This window comes from Mirounga leonina, unplaced genomic scaffold, assembly GCF_011800145.1.
Source record: "Mirounga leonina isolate KUSES-001 unplaced genomic scaffold, KU_Mleo_1.0 Mir_165, whole genome shotgun sequence".
Lineage (NCBI taxonomy): Eukaryota > Metazoa > Chordata > Mammalia > Carnivora > Phocidae > Mirounga > Mirounga leonina.
The window spans coordinates 56,596,185-56,620,037 of NW_023270415.1; the positions used below are offsets into that span (position 1 = coordinate 56,596,185).

The 23,853-nt window shown below is 34.2% G+C and overlaps 1 protein-coding gene across 3 annotated transcripts in view; it reads right to left on the bottom strand.

Moving 5' to 3' along the window:
- Positions 1 to 23,853, bottom strand: part of CSMD3 (CUB and Sushi multiple domains 3) — a 1,201,062-nt gene that overhangs the window by 121,827 nt on the left and 1,055,382 nt on the right. For all 3 annotated transcript variants that reach the window (XM_035011782.1, XM_035011781.1, XM_035011780.1), the window contains 2 exons: positions 22,663 to 22,759; positions 20,318 to 20,422 (listed from right to left, as the gene is read on the bottom strand). In XM_035011782.1, the coding sequence (XP_034867673.1) occupies positions 20,318 to 20,422; positions 22,663 to 22,759 (202 nt within the window). The remainder of the gene's footprint in view (positions 1 to 20,317; positions 20,423 to 22,662; positions 22,760 to 23,853) is intronic.

Here is a 23,853-nt window from a genome sequence, read left to right on the forward strand (position 1 = left end):
AGCAGGAGATGTTTCTACAATTAACATTTTATGAGATGATGTGCATAAACTAGTTAGAACAAGAAAATTAGTTTAAGCAAAAACATAATTAATCTTAAAATCACTATTTTTCTCAAATAATCAATTATTTAATTAGCCCAAGGGAAGAAACCATTTTTAGTGATTATAAAAATAAACTCATTAAGACAATGCATTATCTCTTAAGCATATTGCTCAAGGATGGAAAGCAGTAAAATAACTATGGTGTTGAATTGAATCTTTTGTTATTTATAAGCTAGAGTTAAATGAATACATGTCTACACATTTACTATTTTATGATTACTATTATGCTTCAGAGTATTCAGACCAGCCCTTCAACTATTAAGTAGAATGGAAAGATATTTTTGGACCCCCTGTGTTTTCCCAGGATTTACAGCAAAATTATTAGTGGCATATATCATGAGTGTTCTCAAGTTTAGGAGGATAGAAAAACATATTCATTATGATAACATGGACCTTTGCATTCCTCCGAGTGCTATGTCCTAAGATTTTTGAGTGCACTTAAATTTGCAAAGACCATTACTGCATGTAGTTTGCCCTTTTAAAACATGTACATTGTATAAGTTCAAAACCAAAAGCTGCTCATTGATTTATAGATGCTGCACTGTCCCTCTAGAATTTTCCATTAGTGAAATAAAAATGTGTATGGCAAGGAAATTATATATACATATTACAACAAATTGTCATTCAAAAACTGTTAATGATGAAGCTCTAACAAAACCCAAGTGTCAGAGCAACTAGAAATTATAAGTTCTCTTCATGGAAGCTTACTAACAATTGACAGATTCAATGGCATTCCATGCACTAGGGACATTTTTCCTAGCAAAAAGTATATTTATGCAAGACATACAGTTACAACTAGGATCACATTTGTCAAAAACAAACAAACAACAAAAAATACAAATTATCAATTTAAAAATTAATTCCCACTTCCCAGTGCTCTTGGGGATCAGAAGACAGATAAATTCGATACTTTATATGTTAGAAAAAAATATATTAACTTAGAGCAGATATATCTATTTCATGACTACCAAACCAGCACACATTCCCAACACAAAAAAATGATGTAGCTTTATGTCAGCTTATGATAACTAATGTGAGAAAATAGTAAAATACTAAGCAGAATCTCAACTAATGTTTTAGCTTATCTTTATTGAGAGAGAAAAATGTATCCTCTAAACTCTGGAATTCTAATATATTTGCGTTAGTTTTCCTTGTGTCTTCCAAGGTTGCTAGGGAAACTTGTCTTCTATTCTGCCTACCTTTTTTCTCTTCAACATTCAATCCCTTTTGTTATTAACAGAAAGAAAATTGAGGTTTTTTTTTTTCTTACTCTTTCCATTAATATTGGCTACCTGTTTATATATCAGGTAATTTGTTAGGACCTGTTAGCATAAAATATATAATAAAAGACATCAAAATTTCAGAAAAAAGTAATTGGAATAATGGGCATTAAGGAGGGCACATGACATTATGAGCATTGGGTATTATATGCAACTGATGAATCATTGAACACTACATTTGAAACTAAAAAAAAGAAGGAAAAAATATTCTAAATTTATATTTACTACCTTGCTTTGTGTGTGTGTAATTTAGAAAAATTGCCCTGATTCAATTTATATATCACCCAACTATAGCCTCCAATAGAGCATAATTTGAGCAGCATGACTATAAATATTAAAAATATACACACACGTAATAAATGTGGTATCCATTTGCTATCTTTTCTTACTTTGCAAGTAGCACCATATGCACTTTCTATACCAATTACACTCCAGAAAGTATATACTTACACTGGCATTACACTAGTTAAATTAGGAAATATTTTTGATTCCTAGATCCCACTGTAAGGCGTGAGGTCTAATTATTACAGATAAATAAAAATGGTTCTGTTGATCCTGGTTTATTTAATTCAATAACTAAGATCTAAAAATAAGAGAAAAAGTCTAAGGAATTAAAAGCCCAGCTCCCCAATGGAATAAAGCAAGGTTGTGATTATGAAAAGTGGTATGATTTAAAGTAAAAACCAAAACAAAAGATCAGAAACCTAAGAACCATCCTCTATTCCTCCCTCTCCCTCATCTCCAACATCTAACTGGCCACAAATCTTAGACAACCATAATAACCTCCTTCAGAGTTTCTCATGTGAACTACTGCAATCCCTTTCTTTAGGCCTATTCTCTTCCTGCAATGCATTTTCCATTTTCCAAAATAAAAGAGCCCTTCAAAAATTCCAAACTAAGCATGTTACTTCCCAAATTGAAACCCTGGAGTGTGTCTCCAAGAAAACATCTGTCATCTCCTTAATCTAATCTTTCAGCACTTAAAATACCATTTGACAATTTTAGCCACATTGGGTTCATCTCATCAGCAATAGAGGATGATATTTATTGAGAGCTTAATATGGACCTGGCGTTATGATAAACACTTTTACGTAGATGATCTCATTTAATTCTGAAGAAATATTTCAGGTTAGGTGTTATTATCCCATATTACAGATAAGGAAACTGGGTTTTGGGGAACTTTAGGGATTGCCTCTTGTCACATGGCTATCAAATGGCATTGTCAAGACAGAAACTGAAGTCTGATTCCAGAATAAATGCTCTTATATCCACCTACATTTCAAGAGGTCCCTTCAAAGTACCAAACTAATTCCATATCTACACTTTAATTCTTACTTGCCAATAGGACTTCTGTTCATCCTTTGGTGAAGTCTTCTTTGACTCCACGGTCAGTAATCCCTAACAGATTTGATCCCTACCTTCTTTGTGTCATCACCTAAGTTATACAAGATGGCCTCATACTTTGGTCATTGCGAGAGTAATCTTGGGAGACTGGGGAAAGTGCAAATGCTTGACTGAGTCTCAGAAACACTGACTTGATCTTCTGGGGTAGGGTCTTATCTAGATTTTCAACAAGACTTCAATGACTATAAAGCACATGTATCTGACAAGTACCAACTTAGATAACAATACAGTGTTTACATTTTAATTTTGCAATTACTTGTTTGCATGTTCTTACAATTAGTCTGCAGGTTTTTAGGGCTAGATATTATGTAAATTTGTAGCACTTCCACCTAGAAATTATATCTAGTAATCAGTAAGTATTCGACAAACCTATGATGCACACACAAATGGGTTTGTTCTTATATTTGGAAAGCAATATCGAGATGGAAAATTATGGGAAGAAACTCTAAGGAGGACTATAATATAGTGGTCAGGCTCCATTATCAAATTCTCTGAAGTTTTTATCCCACCTCTACTATTAACTAACTTTAAAAATATGGAGCACTGAGATTTTTATCTAAACTTCAGTTTTGTCATCTATAAAATAGGATTAAAATAATATCTGTCTCAAGGTAATTGAGAAAACTAAATAAAAAGATATCTATAAAATATTTATACTGTGTTTGGAATATATATACTGAACACTTGAAAAAATGTTAACTTTTGGGGCACCTGGGTGGCTTAGTCGGTTAAGCACCTGCCTTGGTTCAGGTCCTGATCTCAGGGTCCTGGGATAGAGTCTCAAGTGGGGCTCCCTGCTCAGCAGGGAGTCTGCTTCTCCCTCTCCCTCTGCCCCTCCACCCACTTGTGCTCTCTCTCTTTCTCTCCCAAATAAATGAAATCTTTAAAAAATGTTAACTTTTTGATGAGATAATGATGATAATATAATGATTACAATAATCATGATGGAGGTATTGTTAAGTGGCTATCAAAGAACCTAAGTAGTCATTCAAAAGCTTACGGCTTATAATGCTCTGATGCACATGGATGCTTATACTGTAGATATTCCACACTTTGAAAGCTATCATGGATAGACAAGCAAGGGCGAGCCTCAACTATTAGGATTTACCAAATTATGAAATAGTTGTCTTTGTTTCAAATATTTTAAAAGGCAAAACGTATGCAAAAGTTTAGCCCAGCTACATAGAAATTTTCTTTAAAAATACAGATTAACACCTGAGAAGAAAGCAAAGTGGTACAAAAACAAATTGTTTTTTAATTTTAAAAATATGGGTTTTTTTTAAAGCCAGTCCTCCTTCTCTAATAAGGAACTAACAAAAGAACCTATTAGAAACAGACATAGTTGGTGCAACTAGCTTGTTGGCCAGTAGAGCTCTGGGTACCTGGGTGATAACAGCCAACTCATAATGTACAATTATACAAAGTAGTATAATTACACAAATATACAGTTATCTTCTTTGGATAAATGTAGGTACTTTTTTTTTCAATTTTCTAGCAAATAATCGCTGGGGATGTAAAAACAAAAATACAACATGGTGTTGGACAATGTCAGAAATAAATGATATACAACAGACTGCCCTCAAGTAGCTAAATATTCATTGAAAAATAATTCAAGAACGCTAAGTAAAATCAATTACCTAAACATTCATAACTGCAAAATACCATAGTACCTTATAAGTCAGAGCATGCCACTTCTCTGCTCAAAACTTTCTAATGAGTCCCATTTCAATTGGAGTGAAAAACTGCATCCTTACAATAGCCTACAAGACTGCATCTCCCCTTCTCTCTCACCTCATTTCTTCCTGCTCTCTCTTCTTTGCTGTTCTTCATATGTATGTTTTAGGGTGCTTGCTCTGGCTATCCCCTAAAACACCCTTTCTTCACATATCAGCAAGGTTTATTCCTGCACCACCTTCCATCCTGTGCTCAAATGTCACCTTCTCTTAAAGATCCACCCTGACCATCAAAACATCCTCTCTGCAGCCCTAGCATTCTGGATCCCTCAACCCTTCATCTATCTTCTTTTTTTAAGATTTTATTTATTTTTTTTAGAGAGAGAGAGAGTGGGGGGAGGGGAAGAGCAGAGGGAGAGAATCTCAAGCAGACTCCCCACTGAGTGCGGAGCCCATTCCAGGGCATGATCCCACAACCTTGAGATCACAACCTCAGCCAAAACCAAGACTCGTCGGCTCAACCAACTGAGCCTCCCAGGTGCCCCCATCTATCTTCTTCTATGAATTTTCACTTTCTGAAGTGCTCTGTAGCTTAATAATTTATTACATTTTTGTCTTTTTTGTCCTCACCTGCTAGATTATAAGCTCCAAGAAGACAAGAGGATATTGTCTCTTTCATTCACAAATGTAAACTATGCCTGACACACAAGTGTTCAGTAAATATTTGTTGCATTAATAAATATATAAGCATTGAGGGAGTGAAAGGGAATGATATCAGAATCCAGAAAAAGAAGAAAAACACTTCTAGAATGAGATGATTGGATCAGTTAAGATTTAGGGTGATATATAAATTAAGAAATAGAGGGTATTATGCTAAGCGAAATAAGTCAATCAGAGAAAGACATGTATCATATGACCTCACTGATATGAGGAATTCTTAATCTCAGGAAACAAACTGAGGGTTGCTGGAGTGGTGGGGGGTGGGAGGGATGGGTGCCTGGGTGATGGACATTGGAGAGGGTATGTGTTATGGTGAGCGCTGTGAATTGTGTAAGACTGTTGAATCACAGATCTGTACCTCTGAAACTAATAATACATTATATGTTAAAAAAAAGAAGATAGTAGGAAGGGAAAAATGAAGGGGGGGGAAATTGGAGGGGGAGATGAACCATGAGAGACTATGGACTCTGAGAAACAAACTGAGGGTTCTAGAGGGAAGGGGGTGGGGGTATGTGTTAGCTTGGTGATGGGTATTAAAGAGGGCACGTATTGAATGGAGCATTGGGTGTTATACACAAACAATGAATCATGGAACACTACATCAAAAACTAGTGATGTAATAGGAAATGCATGATATATCTAGGAAACAATTACTTCATTTGATTAAGTGGGGAAATATTACAAAATACATGTGGTAAAAAAAATGACATAAGAAATTACTGTTGGAGCAGGAAGCTAAAGAATGTTACCTTTCTTTAACAGGTAATAGGAAAACAATGACATGAAATGATCAAAATGGGCCTCTAGAAATAATGAGACCAAGGCATGGGAAGGATAGAATGGGCTCAAGGAACATCAGATTTGTCTGACATTAATTATAATCATAATCATCATGGTCAGGTATTCCTAAGTTAAAATGTCATGATCTCCAGTTCAAGGAGGAAAAGAGTGCTGTGGATAAAAATCAACCTATTTGTCAGCATTTACCTTTCAAATAAATAAAAAGCAAGGCGTATCTGTCTAGTAATTGTGCCATTGGATAATCTAGAATTTGTTTCCTTAAAGCCTCATAAGTGGGTAAAAAAATCAGACAGAGAATATACTTACTTACTGGAAGGAATCTCAACCAAATTTCCATTTCCCAAGACAGAGGAACACCTGCCATGTTTCCTGAAACCTTAACTAATTAAAATCATCCTTTAGGAATATAGGAAGAGTCTACTTCCTTGGTTAAAAACAAAACAAACAAACATGAAGTCTGTCCTTTTTATAGCAAACCTTAATGTCTTCTGTATCTGTTGCTGGTATTCGTAGTGTGATTATGAGACCGTTATTCCCCATTGTGATTTCCTCCTTATGTTACCCTGTGGGCAGAACTTGTAGCTCAGAGGCTGCCAGAAATGAAATACCAAAGATGTGCAGTGAAATAGGTGTCTTCTCAATGGAGAAAAATTAATATAACTACCTGTTTTTAACAGACAGACAGACACACGCAATATTTTCCTAGTACCCAACTGCTTAAGCATTTTGCTTTTTCTAAGTATCAAAACTTAGATTTAAATTTTTTCATGTCATGCTTACATTCATTTAAAAAATAGTTTCCTCTTCAAGAGGCCATTGTGTTCTTACACCTCAACCACTCATTTGGGGGCTTCTGAAAACATAAAGTTCTTTAAAATTTTTATGTCTAGTTAACATAACCTACCTCCACAAGTGATCAGATCATTGAATTACTACAAAATAAATGTTTCTTCACTATGGGAAGATTTAAAAACTTGACAGAAATTAAGGCACCCTTTCCACAAACAAGAGACTATTTGCAAAAAGAAAAAAAAAAAGGCCACTGTGCTTGGATATATTCTCCAGCATTTCTGGAAGGGATATATTCCAGGGTGCACTGAGTGATCAGACAGCCTTTGAGATTACCCTGATGGACACTGCACCAAAACCACAGCTGCTCTGGGCAGCATTTGATCCACCAAATGTGGTAACTGCTTTTCAATCTGTTAGTAATAGGCAGCCAAAAATACTGCCATAGCTTGTTTTATAAATTTGTCCTCGAAGACTAGAGCATAAGTTATTAGTCATTTTAATTCTGTAAAGCTGGACTTAAATTTCCTTGTTCGACCTCCCCACCCCCATTCTCTTGCACTTAACTTAGTGTTTTGCAAATGTCCTTATTGATCAGACAATAGATTTGAAAACATGGAGAAAATTCCAAAATCTTTTTAATTAATTAAAAGAACATCGGGCATTCTCGGGCACTGATTTCACGACTGTCCACTAATTTCATCTTTTTCTCTTTTCTCTCCTCTCTATCTGTCCCCCTGTCCTAATTGTCCTGCTTTTCCCATACTCTGTAAACATTTTCTCATCTATTTCTCTACACGTCTTCATCTTTCTATTTATACTTTCTGTTTAAATTCAGATTCACTGACTTGTTTAAAAGCAACACGTGAAACTGAAGCATTTTTATGTGACAACATTACCAAGGGTAACTATCAAGTGAGGCATTTTCTATATGGAGAATAGTTTAACTGCTTCTATTAAGTTATAATTTGATAAAAATTAATGTCTTAATATAACTTTACATGCTTTTTGTAGTACTGGTATTTTTTTATTATATTTATTTTAATCCAGGAAATTTTAAAATTTTGTTCCAGTTAAAAGGGAACATCAAGCAAATGGTTTGATGTGTTAGTTAAGGGCCCTCAACACAATGCTTACAAATTTTGGTGGTCACTTTATCATTTTCTAATAGGATTCCACTTTGTGATTTTTGAAAAGTACAGTTAATAATGTCCTCAGATTACCTACATACAGTGCCAAGCTTTTTTATTTGTTTTTCTCATGGGTGGAGAATCAAGATATCTACTAATTCTTAAGTATCTGGGGATCCTTTTGAAGTCAAAGTGTCATTTTGTGAATATTTACTTCAGATTATGTGAACTCAAAGCTAACAAACTAAATGCCATTGCCTGTGAATAGTCATATATTTTTTAAAGCAACAGCACATAGAATATGTACATGATACATCATTTGCTCTTATGCTCATTAATTACCAATGGTGAATTCTTTGCCACATTCTTGAATTCAATCCAGATAACTAACTTAGAACATCCTAGCATTCTTTGATTGTTCATTTGATAGAAATAACTCATAACATAGATAAATAATCACAAATAATAGGGCAAAAACACATTCCATGTAATAAAGTTTACACTTGATTAGGACAGAGTTTATCTCATTTACCTTCTAATCCTTCTACAGTTCTCATCAGACTATCTTTGACATAGGTACTAAACTCTACTTTTTAAATTAAAGATCATGACTTAAGATGCTTAGATTATATTTCTAGCATGTCTTTTCTGTCAAAGATGTTGGTTTTCAAGATTTGTGAGATTTAAGTACACTAGCCATTGTTTTCCTTTAAGAAGATCAAACTCTCAATTATTTGTTCTAAGAAGCAAGCTGCTATGTATTATTAGCACCTATTATTTATTGATTAGGATATGACTCAATTTCCTTCATTTATTGAACATAATTAAGAGTTTCTAACCAAGTGGCTCAGTAGTTTAAACGGCTGCCTTCAGCTCAGGTCATGATCTCAGGGTCCTGGGATCGAATCCCAAGATGGGCTCCTAGTTCAGCAGGAAGTCTGCTTCTCCCTCTCCTGCTGCCCCTCCCCCCTGCTTGTGTTTGCTCTCTTTCCCTCTCAAATAAATAAAATCTTAAAAAAAAGAGTTTCTAACCAAAAGAATTATCTGAAAAATTATAAATAACTGGGTAAGCAATTCCATTAAATTTTAATTATCTTATATATCTTATATAAATAAAGGACCTTTTTAGCATCCAACAAAACATTTTATAAATGCCAAAGTTGTATATGAGGAACTTAAAAAAAAAAACTCCCTCAATTTCTTTGTATGATAATTTAATAATCTATATTATGAATACCTATCAAAACATATGCTGCTTTTTAACTGTATTGTCTATACTGAAGTCAAATTTCTGATAATGACATCCTACACCTTTCAGAAGTAGCCCTGCCTATAGAAGCAGCCTTAGTTCCTAGTGCTGCCTCAGACCTTATATCCTAGTCCTACTGAACTGGCTGTATTTCTCCTGAATGTGCTATATGTCATAGCTCTGTCTGAACGGGAAGTTTTTTTTATTTATTTATTTATTTTTTAAAGATTTTATTTATTTATTTGACAGAGAGAGACACAGCGAGAGAGGGAACACAGCAGGGGGAGTGGGAGAGGGAGAAGCAGGCTTCCAGCCGAGCAGGGAGCCCGATGCGGGACTCGATCCCAGGACCCTGGGATCGTGACCTGAGCTGAAGGCAGTCGCTTAACCAACTGAGCCACCCAGGCGCCCCTGAACGGGAAGTTTTCATGCTAAAAAAATCCAATCCTTCTTGTCTAACTGTAAAATCCCTGCTGAAGTGTCATGTCTTACTTGAAGTACTTCCTGAACTTCCTGAATGGAGCCCATTACTTTCCACTTTTGAGCACTCTACCATAAATATCTCTATTCTTATATTTATAGCACCATGTTATTGCTTTACCTTTCTGTGTCTTCTGCTAGACTATATCTTCCCAAAGTAAGATACGGTGACATAGTTATCTTTGCATTTTCCATGTTGAGCATACTGTCTGATATATCATAGCTGTTCCATATATTTATGGTTGAATGAAGAATGAATGGATCCTCTTTTACTGATTTGTCATCTATTTACATTACAATGACAGATTTATTGTATCTGAGGTTAGCAATAGCTGGAAACTGAACTTCAAAATAAACCAAAAAAAATCTGTCCAAAATCATTTAACCAGTTTATTTAGCACATGCCTATCATTATAGCCCTTGTTCCTTCCCACAGGGAGTTTCTATTTTATCAGAATTTCCAGTGTAAGTTATGATGTTGCAGTGATGGATTGAGTGGCCTGGAAAAATGATTTTGAGGAAATAATACCTAGTGGTAATACCGTCAGGCAGCAGAAGCCAACACATGTATAAAATGTGCACAGATTAAAGTACTAAATGGCTTAATGAACACCAGCATCAGTATAAGTTTACTGATGTTAATAATATGTGCCAATATTACATATTTATCTTCTACTTCTCGGTGTTGTATCACAGCCAAGAAATGTATTGTGAATGCCTAATAAGATTCAAGGGCTGTGCTTAGTGCAAGAGACAAAAGGATATCCTAAATGGACACGGTCCTGTGCTAATGGCAGATCCTGTCTTCCTGGAGCTTACATTGTAGGAAGACAGTACATAAACCCAAAATTACCAAAATAATCTCCCATTATACTTGTGATAATTTTATGTAGCAAAAAACAAAAACAAAAACAAAATCATGTATGTCCCATATATGTATTTAACTAAGGTGCATAAGACATTTTTGTCTCTAAAAGTTTTGTAAAGAGTTGGGCAATTAGTATATATTTTCTATGCAACCAGAAAAGCCACTTAGTCCAATTACAGGATTAAAATATCTACAGAATCCAGTTCTTTTTACAATTAGACAATACTTATAATGAAAGAGGAGACATTACACCTGATACCATAGGAATAAAAAGGATCTTAAGAGACTACTATAAACAATTACACACCAACAAATTGGATAGAAGAAATGAAAAATTCCTATAAATATACAATCTACCCAGTGAATCATGAAGAAATAGAAAATCTCAATAGACCAATAATGAGTATGTAGATTAAATAAGTAACCAAAACCCTCCCAGCAAAGTAAAGCTCAGGAACAGATAACTGCATGGGTAAATTTTACCAACATTTAAAGAATTAATATTGATCCCTCTTAAACTTCTTCAAAATATTGAAGAAGAAACAGTTCCAAATTCATTTTTTGAAACCAGAATTTCCCTGATGGCCATAGCCAAAGATATTACAAGAAAACTATAGGACAACATACCTGATGAAATAGATGCAAAAATCCATTGCAAAATACTAGCAAATCAAATTAAACAGCACATCAAAAGGATTATACACTCTGATCAAATGGAATTTATCCCTGGGATGCAAGGATGGTTCAACATACACAAATAAATGTGATATGCTACAATAACAGATTAAAGGATAAAAATCATATGATTATCTTAATAGATGCAGAAAAAGCATTTGACAAAGTGCAATATCCTTTTATGATGAAAACTCCCAATAAATTAGATGTAATGGAATGTACCTTGAAACAATACAGGCCATACATGAAAAACCCACAGCTATCATCATACTCAATGGTCAAAACAAAACAAAACAAACAAACAAACAAAAACCTCAAAGCTTTCCATTTTCCATTTCTGACTGGAATCCTAGTCAGAGAAACTGGGCAAGAAAAAAGAATCCAAATTAAGGAAGAAGTGGACATATCTGTTTGCAGGTGACAGGATCTTCTATGTTGAAACCCTAACTCCACAGGACATTAAATTCTGTAAGGTTGCTACACAAAATATCAGAAATCACTTGTAATTCAATATACTAACACCAAAGTAACTGAAAAGGAAATTTAGAAAACAATCCTATTTACAGTAGCATCAAAAATAGTAAAATACTAGGGAATAAAGTTAACCTAGGAAATGAAGACTTGTATATGGAAAATGACAAAACACTAATGGAAAAAATTGAAAAAGATGCAAATAAATGGAAAGGTATGCCATGTTCATGGACTGGAAGACATAATATTGTTAAAATGTCCATAATACCCAAAGTTATAAACAGATTCAATGCAATCACTACCAAACCCCCCATGGCATTTTTACTGAATTAGATAAATAAATAATCCTAAAATTTATATGGAACCACAAAAGACCCAAGTAGACAAAGCAATCTTGAGAATGAGGATCAAAACTGGAGACATCACACTTCCTAATATCAAAATACATAAAATTACAATAATTAAAACAGTATGGTATTGGCATAAAGATAGACATATAGATGAATGAAACAGAATAGAGAATACAGAGAATCCAGCTGATAAACCCACATCAACTTATCTTTATCAAGGATGCCAAAATACACAATGGAGAGAGAATAATCTCTTAAACAAATGATGTTGAGAAAACTGGATGTCCAAAGCAAAAGAATAAAATCAGACCCTTATCTTACATCATATATAAAAATTAACTCAAAATGGATTGAAGACTTAAAGATAAGATCTGAAAATGTAAAATTCCTAGAAGAAAACATAGGGGAAAGTGTCATGATGCTGGTCTTGATAATGTTTTCCTGGGCATGACAACAAAGCAGAGGGAACAAAAATAGACAAGTGGGGCAACATCAAAATAAAAGGCTTCTGCACAGCAAAGGAAACAATCAACAGAGCAAAAATCAACCTAAAGAATGGAGAAAATGTTTGCAAGCCATATATCTAATATCGGATTAATACGTAAAATATATAAGGAACTCCTACAACTTAATAACGAAAATAAATAATCCGATTTTTTAAATAGGCAAAGGACTTAAATAGACATTTCTCCAGAGATGACATACAAATTACCAACAGGGGTATGAAAAGATGCTCAACATCTTTAGTCATCAGGAAAATGCAAGGAAATCAAAACCACAATGAGATAATCACGTCACACCTATTAGGATGGCTATTGTTAAAAAAAGAAAAAGGAGTGATGTCCACCAGATTGCTGAATAAGATGCCCCTTATTATATCCTCCCCTTAGCAACAACAATATGGCAGTCATCCATGGACAACATGCCTTTGTGGGAGATGTGATAGCCAGGTAGGAAATGGTGAAATCCCAGTGAATGAATCTCATTCAAAAATGAGAAGAGCCATTTGGAAAAGACAGACCAGCCCCTAGGTGGCTGAGTGAGAAACAACTGCATAGCCCTGAGAACTTGGCAACAACTCCTTGGCCTTTGGTTCTGTCATCAAAAAATACACCGAGGGATCCAAGAGGAGTCTCACCTACCAGTGTATCAGGTAACAGGCACATAGACTTTGGTGCTGGCTGTGGATTCTGGAAGTACCCTTTGAACTAGCTCTAGCACCTCTGAGCCACAGTTTAGGAGCTTCTGGAGAACACTGATTTACACAATCACCCATGAATGAGAGACCCTTTATGGAGGCCCAGGAGTCTGGTAGAAGTCCAACACACCATTGGAACAACGACAAAAAAATCAAAAGTGGACACACTGCTGAGGATAAGAGGAAAAATTTGACTTTATCTGCATCACCCATCCCCCAAGATAACAGCGGGTGAACATGTGCAGAAAGCTGGCCCAAATTTGTGGACCCAGAAGGGACAACAGACTTGAGCATTTAGCTGAGAAGTCGTTCGTACAGGGCCTGGCTCTAGAAGATTGAGAGAAGGAATACAAGCCTAAGAGCTCTGTCATAAGAGGGAGCAAGAAGTGCGGAACATGCATATTCGTAGAAGGTCTGAGAAAGTCTCAAAATCCCCAGCAGGACTAAAGGAAGATATTTCTCTCCTGAAGTCAACCAGTAAAGACTGGAGAAGGTGACTACTATTTTAAACACAAAGACAGTAACACAGTATTTCAAGAAACATGAAAAATCCAGAAAACATGACACCACCAAAAGAACACAATAATTTTCCAGTAATGGACCCCAAAGACATGGAGCTCTGCAATTTACCTCAAAAAGAATTCAAAATACCTGTTTTAAGGAAGCTCAATAAACTACAAAGAAACTCACAAAAAATAATTCTTCAAAATCAAGAAAACAACACATGATCGAAATGAAAAGTTTAACAAAGAGATCTGAAAGATCTCAGAACAGAATCTCAGAAGGAGAAGAGGAAAGCAGAAAGTTTATTACAATGGGGCACCAGCGTGGCTCAGTGAGTTAAATGGCTAACTCTTGATTTTGGCTCAGGTCATGATCTCAGGATCCTGGGATTGAGCCCCACATCAGATTCCGTACTCATCAGGGAGTCTGCTTCAGGATTCTCTCTCTCTCCCTCTGCCCCTCTTCTCTCTCTTTCTCTTTCTCTCTCTCCCCCCTCTCTCAAATAATGAAATAAATCATTTTTAAAAAGCTTATTACAGAAGTAATGACACAGAACTTCCAAAATCTGGGGAGAGATTTGGACATCCATGTTCATAAAAGTCATAGGCTCCCAAACAAACTTAACATAAAAAGATATTTTCCAAGATTAATTATAATAAAACTGTCAAAAATGAAAGACAAAGAGAGGGTCTTAAAAATAACAAGAGAAAAGAAGCTCATAATTTACAAGGGGACCTGTACAAGGCAATATCAGTGACTTTCTCAGGAGAAACCTTATAGACAAGGACAGAGAGTGATGTTACACTCAAAGTGCTGAAAGAATAAAACTCTCAAGCAAGAATACTTTATACAGTAAAGTAGTCCATTAGAAAACGTTGGACGAAGGAGAGATGGCCCCACACAAACAAAAGTTAATGGAGTTCATTACTACTAGACCTGACTTACAAGAAATGCAGAAAGCAATCTCTCAAGCTGAAATGTAAGGACGCTAATTAGTAACATGAAAACATACAAAAATATACAACACACTGGTGAAGGTAAGTACATATTTAAATTCAAAATACTTTAATTCTGTAATACGGTGGTGTATTAACTACTTAATTCTAGTATAAAAGTAAAGGACAAAAGTTTTAAAATTAACTACAGCATAATAATTTGTTAAGGAATACAAAAAAAATAAGGTAAATTGTGACATCAAAAACACAAAGCAGGAAGTAAAAGGACAGAGATTTATTATGTGAATGAAGTTAAGTTGTTAGTGTAAAATAGATAGTTATATCTAGAAGATAGTTCATGTAAGTCTCATAGTAACCATAAAGCAAAAGCTCACAGTAGATACTCAAAGGATAAGAAGAAGGGAATCAAGCACACCACTCTGGAAAATCACCTATTCATAAAAGAAAAGAGTAAGAGAGAAAGAAAGGAATATGGGAACTATAACAAAGCCAGAAAATATTTGATAAGATGGTATTAGTAAGTAAATAATTACTCTAAATGTAAATGGATGGTATTCTCCAAGCAAAAGACATAGAGTAGCTGAATGGATTTAAAAAATAAAACAAACAAAAAACAAAATAAAACAACTATATGCTGCCTACTAGAAACTCACTTCAGCTTCAAAGATACACATATGCTCAAAGTGAAGGGATAATAAAAGATATTCCATGCAAGTGGAAACCAAAACAGGCAGTGGTAGCTATACTTATATCTGACAATATAAACTTTAACTCAAAAGCTGTTACTAGAGATAAAGAAAGCCATTGCATAATAATTAGATCATTTAATCAAAGGGATATAGTAATCATAAATATATATGCAAATAGGGGCACCTGGGTGGTTCAGTCAGTTAACATCTGACTCTTGATTTTGGCTCAGGTCATGATCTCAGTGTCCCCTGAGAGCCCCATGTTGGGCTCCACTCAGCACAGAGTGTGCTTGAGATTCTCTCTTCCTCCCTCCCTCTGCCCCACCCTCCACTCATGTGCTCTCTCTCTAAATAAATTATATATATCTATATATATGCAACTAACACCTGAGCACTACCCAAATATATTAAGCATATACTAACAGATCTGAAGGGAAAAACAGACAACAATACAATAATAGTAGGGGACTTCAGTACTTCACTTTCAACAATATATAGATCATCTAGATAAAAAAGTATTAAGGAAATATTGGATTTTAACAATACTTCAGACCAAATGAACCTAACAGACATATACAGAACATTCATTGCAAAGCAACAAAATACATATTTTTTCTCAAGTACATGCAGAACATTCTCCAGGATAAATCATATATTATATCACTAAAGAAGTCTTAGCAAAGTTAAGGGTGAAATCATATCAAAAATCTTTTCCAATCACAATGGCATGAAACTAGAAATCAATAACAGAAGGAACACTGGAAAATTCACACATATGTGGACAAATATGTGGAAATCAAATAGTATGCTCATAAATGGCCAATTATTGAAAGAATAAATCAAAAGGAAAATTAAAAAAAAATCTTGAAATGAGCAAACAAAAAGAGGAGAAACACAACATACCAAAACTTGTGGGATACACAAAAGCAGTTCTGAGAGGAAGTTTATAGCAATGAATGTCTACATTTGAAAAAAGGAAGACCTCAAATAAACGAGCTAACTTTATATCTCAAGGAACTAGAAAAAGAATACACTAAAGCCAAAAGTTAGCAGAATAAAGGATGTAACAAAGATCAGAGCAGAAATAAATAAAATAGAAAACAGAAAAACAACAGAAAAGACCAAAGAAACAAAGAGCTGGTTTTTGAAAAGATACACAAAATTGACATAAGATTCCATAGATTAACTAAAAAAAAAAGAGAGAGAAAGGGAGACAGAGAAGACTTACATAAACAAAACTGGAAATGAAAGAGGAGACATTACACTGATATCACAGAAATGAAAAAGATCATAAAAGACTGCTATGAACAATTATATACCAAAAAATTGGATAATCTATAAGAAATGGACACATTTCTAGAAACATATAACCTACCAACTAAAACATGAAGAATAGAAAATCTGAACAGACTAATAACAAGTAAGAAATTAAATTAGTGATCAAAAGCCTTCCAATAAAGAAAAGCCCAGGACTAGATGGCTTCATAGGTGAATTTTGCCAAACATGTAAAAAGGAATTAATGCTAGTCCTTCTCAAACTCTTCTGAAAAACTGAAGAGGAGAGAACATTCTAAATCTCATTTTATGAAATCAGAATTACCCTGATACCGAAGCCCGATAAGGACACTACAAGAAAAAAATGACAGGCCAAAATCCATGATGAATACAGATGTGCATTTTTTTTAAAAGATTTTATTTATTTATCTGACAGAGAGAGAGACAGTGAGAACAGGAACACAAGCAGGGAGAGTGGGACAGGGAGAAGCAGGCTTCCCGCCGAGCAGGGAGCCCGATGTGGGGCTCGATCCCAGGACCCTGAGATCATGACCTGAGCCGAAGGCAGACGCTTAATGACTGAGCCACCCAGGCGCCCCCAGATGTGCATTTTTTTAACAAAATAGTAGCAAACCAAACTCAACAACATATCAAAAGGATTATACACCACCATCAAGTGGGATTTATGCCTGGGATGCAAAGATAGTTCAACACACGCAAATAAAAAAACTGTGAGGCATCACATTAGTACAGTGAAAGATAAAAAATCATGTGATAATCTCAATAGACACAGAAAAAGCATCTGACAAAACACGCCTTCATGATAAAAACTCTCAACAAAATGGGTATAGAAGGAATGAACCTCAACTTAATGAAGGCCATATATGAAGAGCCCACAGCTAACATCATACTCAATGGTGAAAGATTGAAGACTTTTCCTCTAAGATAGGGAAGAAGACTAAAGGTGCCCAGTCTCATGACTTTCATTCAACAGAGTACTGAAAGTTCTAGCCAGAGTAATTATGCAAGAAAAAGAAATGAAGGACATCCAAACCAGAAAGGAAAGTAAAATTATCTCTATTGGAAAATGATGTGATCTTATGTATACAAAATCCTCGAGACTCCACCAAAAACTATTAGAGCTAATGAACAAATTCAATAAAGTTGCAGGATAAAAAAATCAACATTCAGAAATTAGTTGTGTTATTATACACTAAAAACAGAATATCTCAAAAAGAAAGAAAATAATACCATTTACAACAACAATAAAATTTGGGAACAAATTTAACCACATTTAAGCCATCTATATATTCAACAGAATTCATGTCAAAATTCCAATGGCATGATTTCACAGAGACAGAAATTCATGGAACCACAAAAGACCCTGAATACCCAAAGCAATCCTGAAAAAGAAGTATAAAGCTAGAGGCATCATTCTTTCTGATTTCAAACTATTATAAAGCTATAGTAATCAAACAGTATGGTACTGACATAAAAATGGACACATACACCAATGTAACAGAATTGAGAGCCCAGAAATAAACCCTCACATATACAGCCAGCTAACATTTGAAAAAGATGCCAAGAATACTCAAGGGGAAAAGTATAGTCTTTTCCCCATAAATGGTGCTGGGGAAACTGTTTAATCATATGTAGAAGAATGAAATTGGACCCCTACCTTATACTACTCACAAAAATTATTCAGAATTGGAATAAAACCCCATATTGTAAAAGTCCTAAGGGAAAATAGAAAAAAAGCTCCTGGACATTGGTCTTGTCATTGATTTTTTTTGGATATGACACCAAAAGTACAAGCAACAAATGCAAAATAAATAAGTGGAACTACATCAAATTAAAAAATAAATCTTCTGGTTTGCATTATATCATATACTTGCAAGTTGCTAAGAGTAGATTTTAAGTATTCTCTCTCTCTCTCTCTCACACACACACACACAAAGAAAAAAAGAAGGTAATTATGTGAGCTATAGAGGTATTAACTATCCATATTGTGTAGTCATTTTGCAATAAATACATATATCAAATCGACACATTGTATAAATTCAAGAACAACACAATGTTATGTGTCAACTAAATTTCAATGAACTGAAAAAATAAAACTTTTGCATCATATTCATAGAAGAGTTCAGCTTGTAGGTTTCTATTGTATTATGGGAACCTGTGATAACCACAGAAGATAGAATAATTAAAACAGCATTGGGATTACCTTGTCCTTAAAGGCTAGCAATATTTCTATGTGAAGTCATTTGGACCTGGTATTTTGTGTGTGTGTGTGTGTGTGTGTGTGTGTTGGGGTACTTTTAAACAATTATTTTCTATATTACTCCTATGATTATTGCTCTATGTAGAATTTCTGTACAGGGATCAATTTTGATCAATTTCATAATGCATTTCTATTTATTTCTCCTTATATTTCTTGACTATCCCCTTTAAGAAGGTTGATGCTGTTATGTGGTTCATAAATACTCAAAACTGGAGTTTTTGTTAGGATATGTCTCCTTTTGATAAGGATAAAATGTTCTTGTTTTAAAAAAAATACATGTTGGGATGCCTGGGTTACTCAGTTGGTTAAACGACCAACTCTTGATTTTGGCTCAGGTCACATCTCAGTGGTTGTGAGATCGAGCCCCGTGTTGGGCTGCACCCTCAGCATGGAGTCAGCTTGAGATTCTCTCCTTCCCCTACTCCCTCCCCCGCCCTGCATGCATTCTCTCGCTCTCTCAAATAAATAAATATATCTTAAAAAAAAAAAAAAAAAGTATGTGTTGGTGAAGATGTGGAAAAACTGGAACCCTTATACAATGTTGATAGGTATGTAAATTGGTGGAACCACTATGGAAAACAGTATGGAGGTTTCTCAAATAAATTAAAAGTAGATCTATTATATGATCTAGCAATCCCATCTGAGTATATTTACAAAACATTTGAAATAATCTCAAAGAGACATCTGTGCTCCTATTTTCATTGCAGCACCACTCACAATAGCCAAGATATGGAAACAATTGAAATGCCTATTAAAAGATAAATTAATAAAAAAAAGATGGTATATACATACAATGTAATATCATTGTCTTAAAAAAAGAGAAGGAAATCCTGCCAAAAGCAACAACATAGATGAACCTAGTACACATTATACTAAGTGAAATAAGCCAGACAAAGAAGGACAGATACTACATGACAGCACTTATATCAAGTATCTAAAATAGTCAAATTAAAAAAAAATGATAATAAAAAACAGATAAACAAATAAATAAATACATAAAAATAGTCAAACTCCTAGAAATAGAAAGTAGAATGATGGTTGCCAAGGCTGGAGGAAAGGGGACGCTTCTGTTCAACAGGTATAAAGTTTCAGTGATGCAAGATGAGTAAGTTCTAGAAATCTGCTGTACAACATTGTACCTATAGTTAACACTACTGTATTGTGTATTAAAAACTTGAGGGTAAATCTCATTGTTCTTACAATAAAAGAAAAAAGAAAACACTTGTAAATTCTGTTGAAAATAATTAAAACTTTATATAGTTTTGTAAATGAATTGGAGGAGCACATCAAAATCTTTAAAAAATAAGACAATATTCTCTCCTGACAAAGTCTATTTAATTTCTACATTCAAAAAATTAATATTTAAAAATTAATATAAACTTGTTCTTAAATTTCTTGAGTAGCACATGATATTATATTTACCTGTGTATTCAAGGTGAAATCCTGCAGCAGAAACGCTGATGTCTGATTGAAAATTTAGATATAGATTATTAGACGTACTATTCAACAGATGGGGTATTGTTGTTCCTGAAATGATAATTGGAAAGGCAGGTCAATGATCACATAATAAATATTATAGTAAAACTAAGTAAGTTAACTACTAATCAGCCAATAGATTATCACTGAAATTATGTATTGGTCAAGTGTTTTTTCAGGAATTTTTTGATAAAAAAATATGTCCCACATTTCTCTTTCATCATTTTATTGTTTGTGACTATCTCCAAGGAGATGGTTCTTTGAGATCACTCTAGATTGCTCCCTAAAAATAGGCAGGCACAAAGAGCTGGTCAAAGCAGTAAATTTTGCAGGTCACCTAAAATAAATGTTTTGAATTTCATGTGGATTTCAATATTCCATGCATGAGCTAATGGGAAGTTTAATTTTAAAGTTTGCAGGTGATTTTTATAGTATAGTAACTTAAGATTATGTATGGGTTCAGAGAATTCTATTTATTGCCCTTTTTATTATATATGTTATATACAAATATATTATATATGCATTTCATTTATGTATGTATGCATGGATGTATGTATGTTCTTCTATACCAGGTAAAGTACCTTGATGTATCTTATACTCTGACAGCAAAGCTGGTAAGTAGTGTTTGAAAAATCCCAATTATAAACTAGTGTTAGCCGTGTCTCCCAGCAAATACATTATAATGATGTACTTCTGAATTTCTAAAGGAAGTCAACTTGACTTTATTCAATTATAGAGTTGAAAACAAAATATCTGCTTGAAGCAATTACTTCTTGACTATTTGACATTGAGTAATAGTTCAAGATCCTTAAGATTACAACTCAAGCAATTTCAAATGACAAGCATAAAAAAAGTGTCAATTCTATGTTTTAAGATAACATATTAGTTGATAATGTTGCAAATTTTTTCTGTAACTAGTTACTTTATACTACTTTGTACAAATCTGTGGACCTTAACCACTCACTGATCCTTCTATAAAGGAAGTCAGGACTAATTCATTATAGAACATATAATTGCTTTGTTTTTGTTTTTGTTTTCAACCTGTTATCTGTCCATAGTATCCTCACTGAATCACTGAAGACAGAGGTAAACTCACCCTGCCTGCCCTTAGTCTCCTAGAGAATCTTAGTGATTAAGAGTTCTGGCTCTGGAGTCACACCAGCTGGGCTCCAGTCTCATTCTAACATTAGCTGTACAATCTCGGGCAACTTAATCTCTCTAAGCTTCAATCAAGTACCAGAACTGCTAGAAAGAGCAAATGAGGAGATGTATGACAAGCCTCACATAGAGCTAGCAGTTGGTAAATCAACAGCTGTTGTCACTTTTATTATCTTCATTGTTGTATTTATTATTAAGAAAGTATACCCTCAATCTATTCTAAACAAATGTATACTCAAAATGTTATGAGATTTCTTCCAAGAAAGACTTCTACCTTAACCTGTATCTAAAATACTTTCTATGACTAAACCAAGTCACTCCTACTCCAGATATTTCTTCTTTCCTTTTCTCAATGGTGATGCTGAAAAACTGGTTATCATACTCTATTTTAAAATCTATTAAAAACTTAAAACCATTCACGCTGATTCAAGTATATCTGAAATGTAGAAGTTCATGGTTTAGCTATGTTCCTATGTCTACAGTTAAAAAGTATAATAAAGTATAATAAAATAAAAAGTATAGTTAAAATTAGAGTAAAACGATTTCACTTCTCATTTGCTGGAAAAAGCTGCTAGATTATTGCATAAATTACCTTTAAAAACCTTAACAAATTTAAAAACCTTCTGGTCTTGGTACCTGGGTATTAATTCACTTTATATAATTTTATTCATTTCCTAGAAATAATTTTAAATTCTCTTTATTCTCACTCAACAGTACCTTGTAACATTTACCATGTTGTTACACAGTCTCTAAAATTATTTTAATGGCTGGGTAACACTCTATTGAATAGATAGAGCATAATTACCAAGCACTGTCTAATTTTTAACTATTTAAGGGAAAAGGGCACACATATTCCTGAACCACAGCTCAGCTGAAAATATTACTATAAAGGCATCAATAAATAATTACATAAATATAGTAAGAATATAGTAAGGTTTTAAACAGCAATTTCAATGTCATTACCTTTTATGCCTTTCAAATTTCTCACCTTGTAATTTAGTTCCCTGTGTATAGTTTATAAAAAGGAATTAAACTGCCAAGTCAGAGTCTTGGAAGCTCTTTTAAAAAGAGAGAGAGATTTCTATATTCCTAATAATATCTGTGTTTTAATTAAGCTCAGCTCTTCTATTTACCTGAATAACTTCCGAGGCGTGGAGCATTGTTGTCTCCCCCATCATAAAAGTCCAGAGAATCCCAATTATGTTCTGTAGCAAAGCTGACAACTTGCACCTGTGAAATAATAATTACTGATAAGAAAACATATTTCTAACAAGATACTAATATTACATAATGTCTGTCACCATCTCAGAATATTCTCTTTATTAAAGGCTGTGGGTTAGGGGTGTCTGGGTGGCTCAGTCAGTTAAGTGTCTGACTCTTGATTTCGGCTCAGGTTATGATCTCAGGGTCATGAGATGGAGCCCCACATGGAGCCCGTGTCTGCTCAGCAGGGAGTCTGTTTGTCCCTCTCCCTCCCCTTATACCCCTTTCCCCCCACTCTCTTTTACTTTCTCTCTCTGTATCTATATATCTAAAGTAAATAAAGAAATAAAAACTAAAAAAATAAAAATAAAGGCTTTGGGTTAATTAATGTCTTAGTGCCAGGAATCCCAATGCATGTTCTAAACAACTGGTGAACTTCTATGTTTTGGAGTGTTCGATTTTTGCCAGTTTAGCTAGGTTTATACTGGATACATTTCATTTTCCTTTATTTGCCTAACCTTTGCTCAATTTCCTTTCATTAAAAAAAATAACATTATTATCCCCTATGCACATTTTTAATAGGTCTCAATATAGATGACCAAAATTAAACTTTATAACTGATTTGGGTACATCTTTTAAAGATTATTTTTATGAATGGAGTCATAATAACTAAATTACTGTGAAAGTCCCTAAAGTTGATAAGGGAAATGCTGGAGTACAATTCTCTCATGTCTATTAAATTTTATTTAAAGAAAGAGGCATGTGTTACTTTGTTGCACTTCACTTGGCACAGCTTGAGCTTTTGCAAGAACCCACAGGACCCCCACAACTGTGGATGTGATCCTTTTTCTCTTTCTTTAGTATATATTTTATTGTTATGGAGGAAGGGAAGGACTAACTTTATTAAAATAAATTTATTTTATTTAGCTAAAGTCTGTTATAATTGTAAGCACTGCACTCATTCGCTAAATAATTATCACAATTGCATTCATTAAAAATTTCTTATCCACAAAATAGACCATCATCATTCTTCCCATCAAGTGAATGCTGGTGTCTCCTTTCCAGGGGTGAGTGCCACATGGCAACAGATACCCTGCCTGTGTGACAGGCATTAGGCCCAA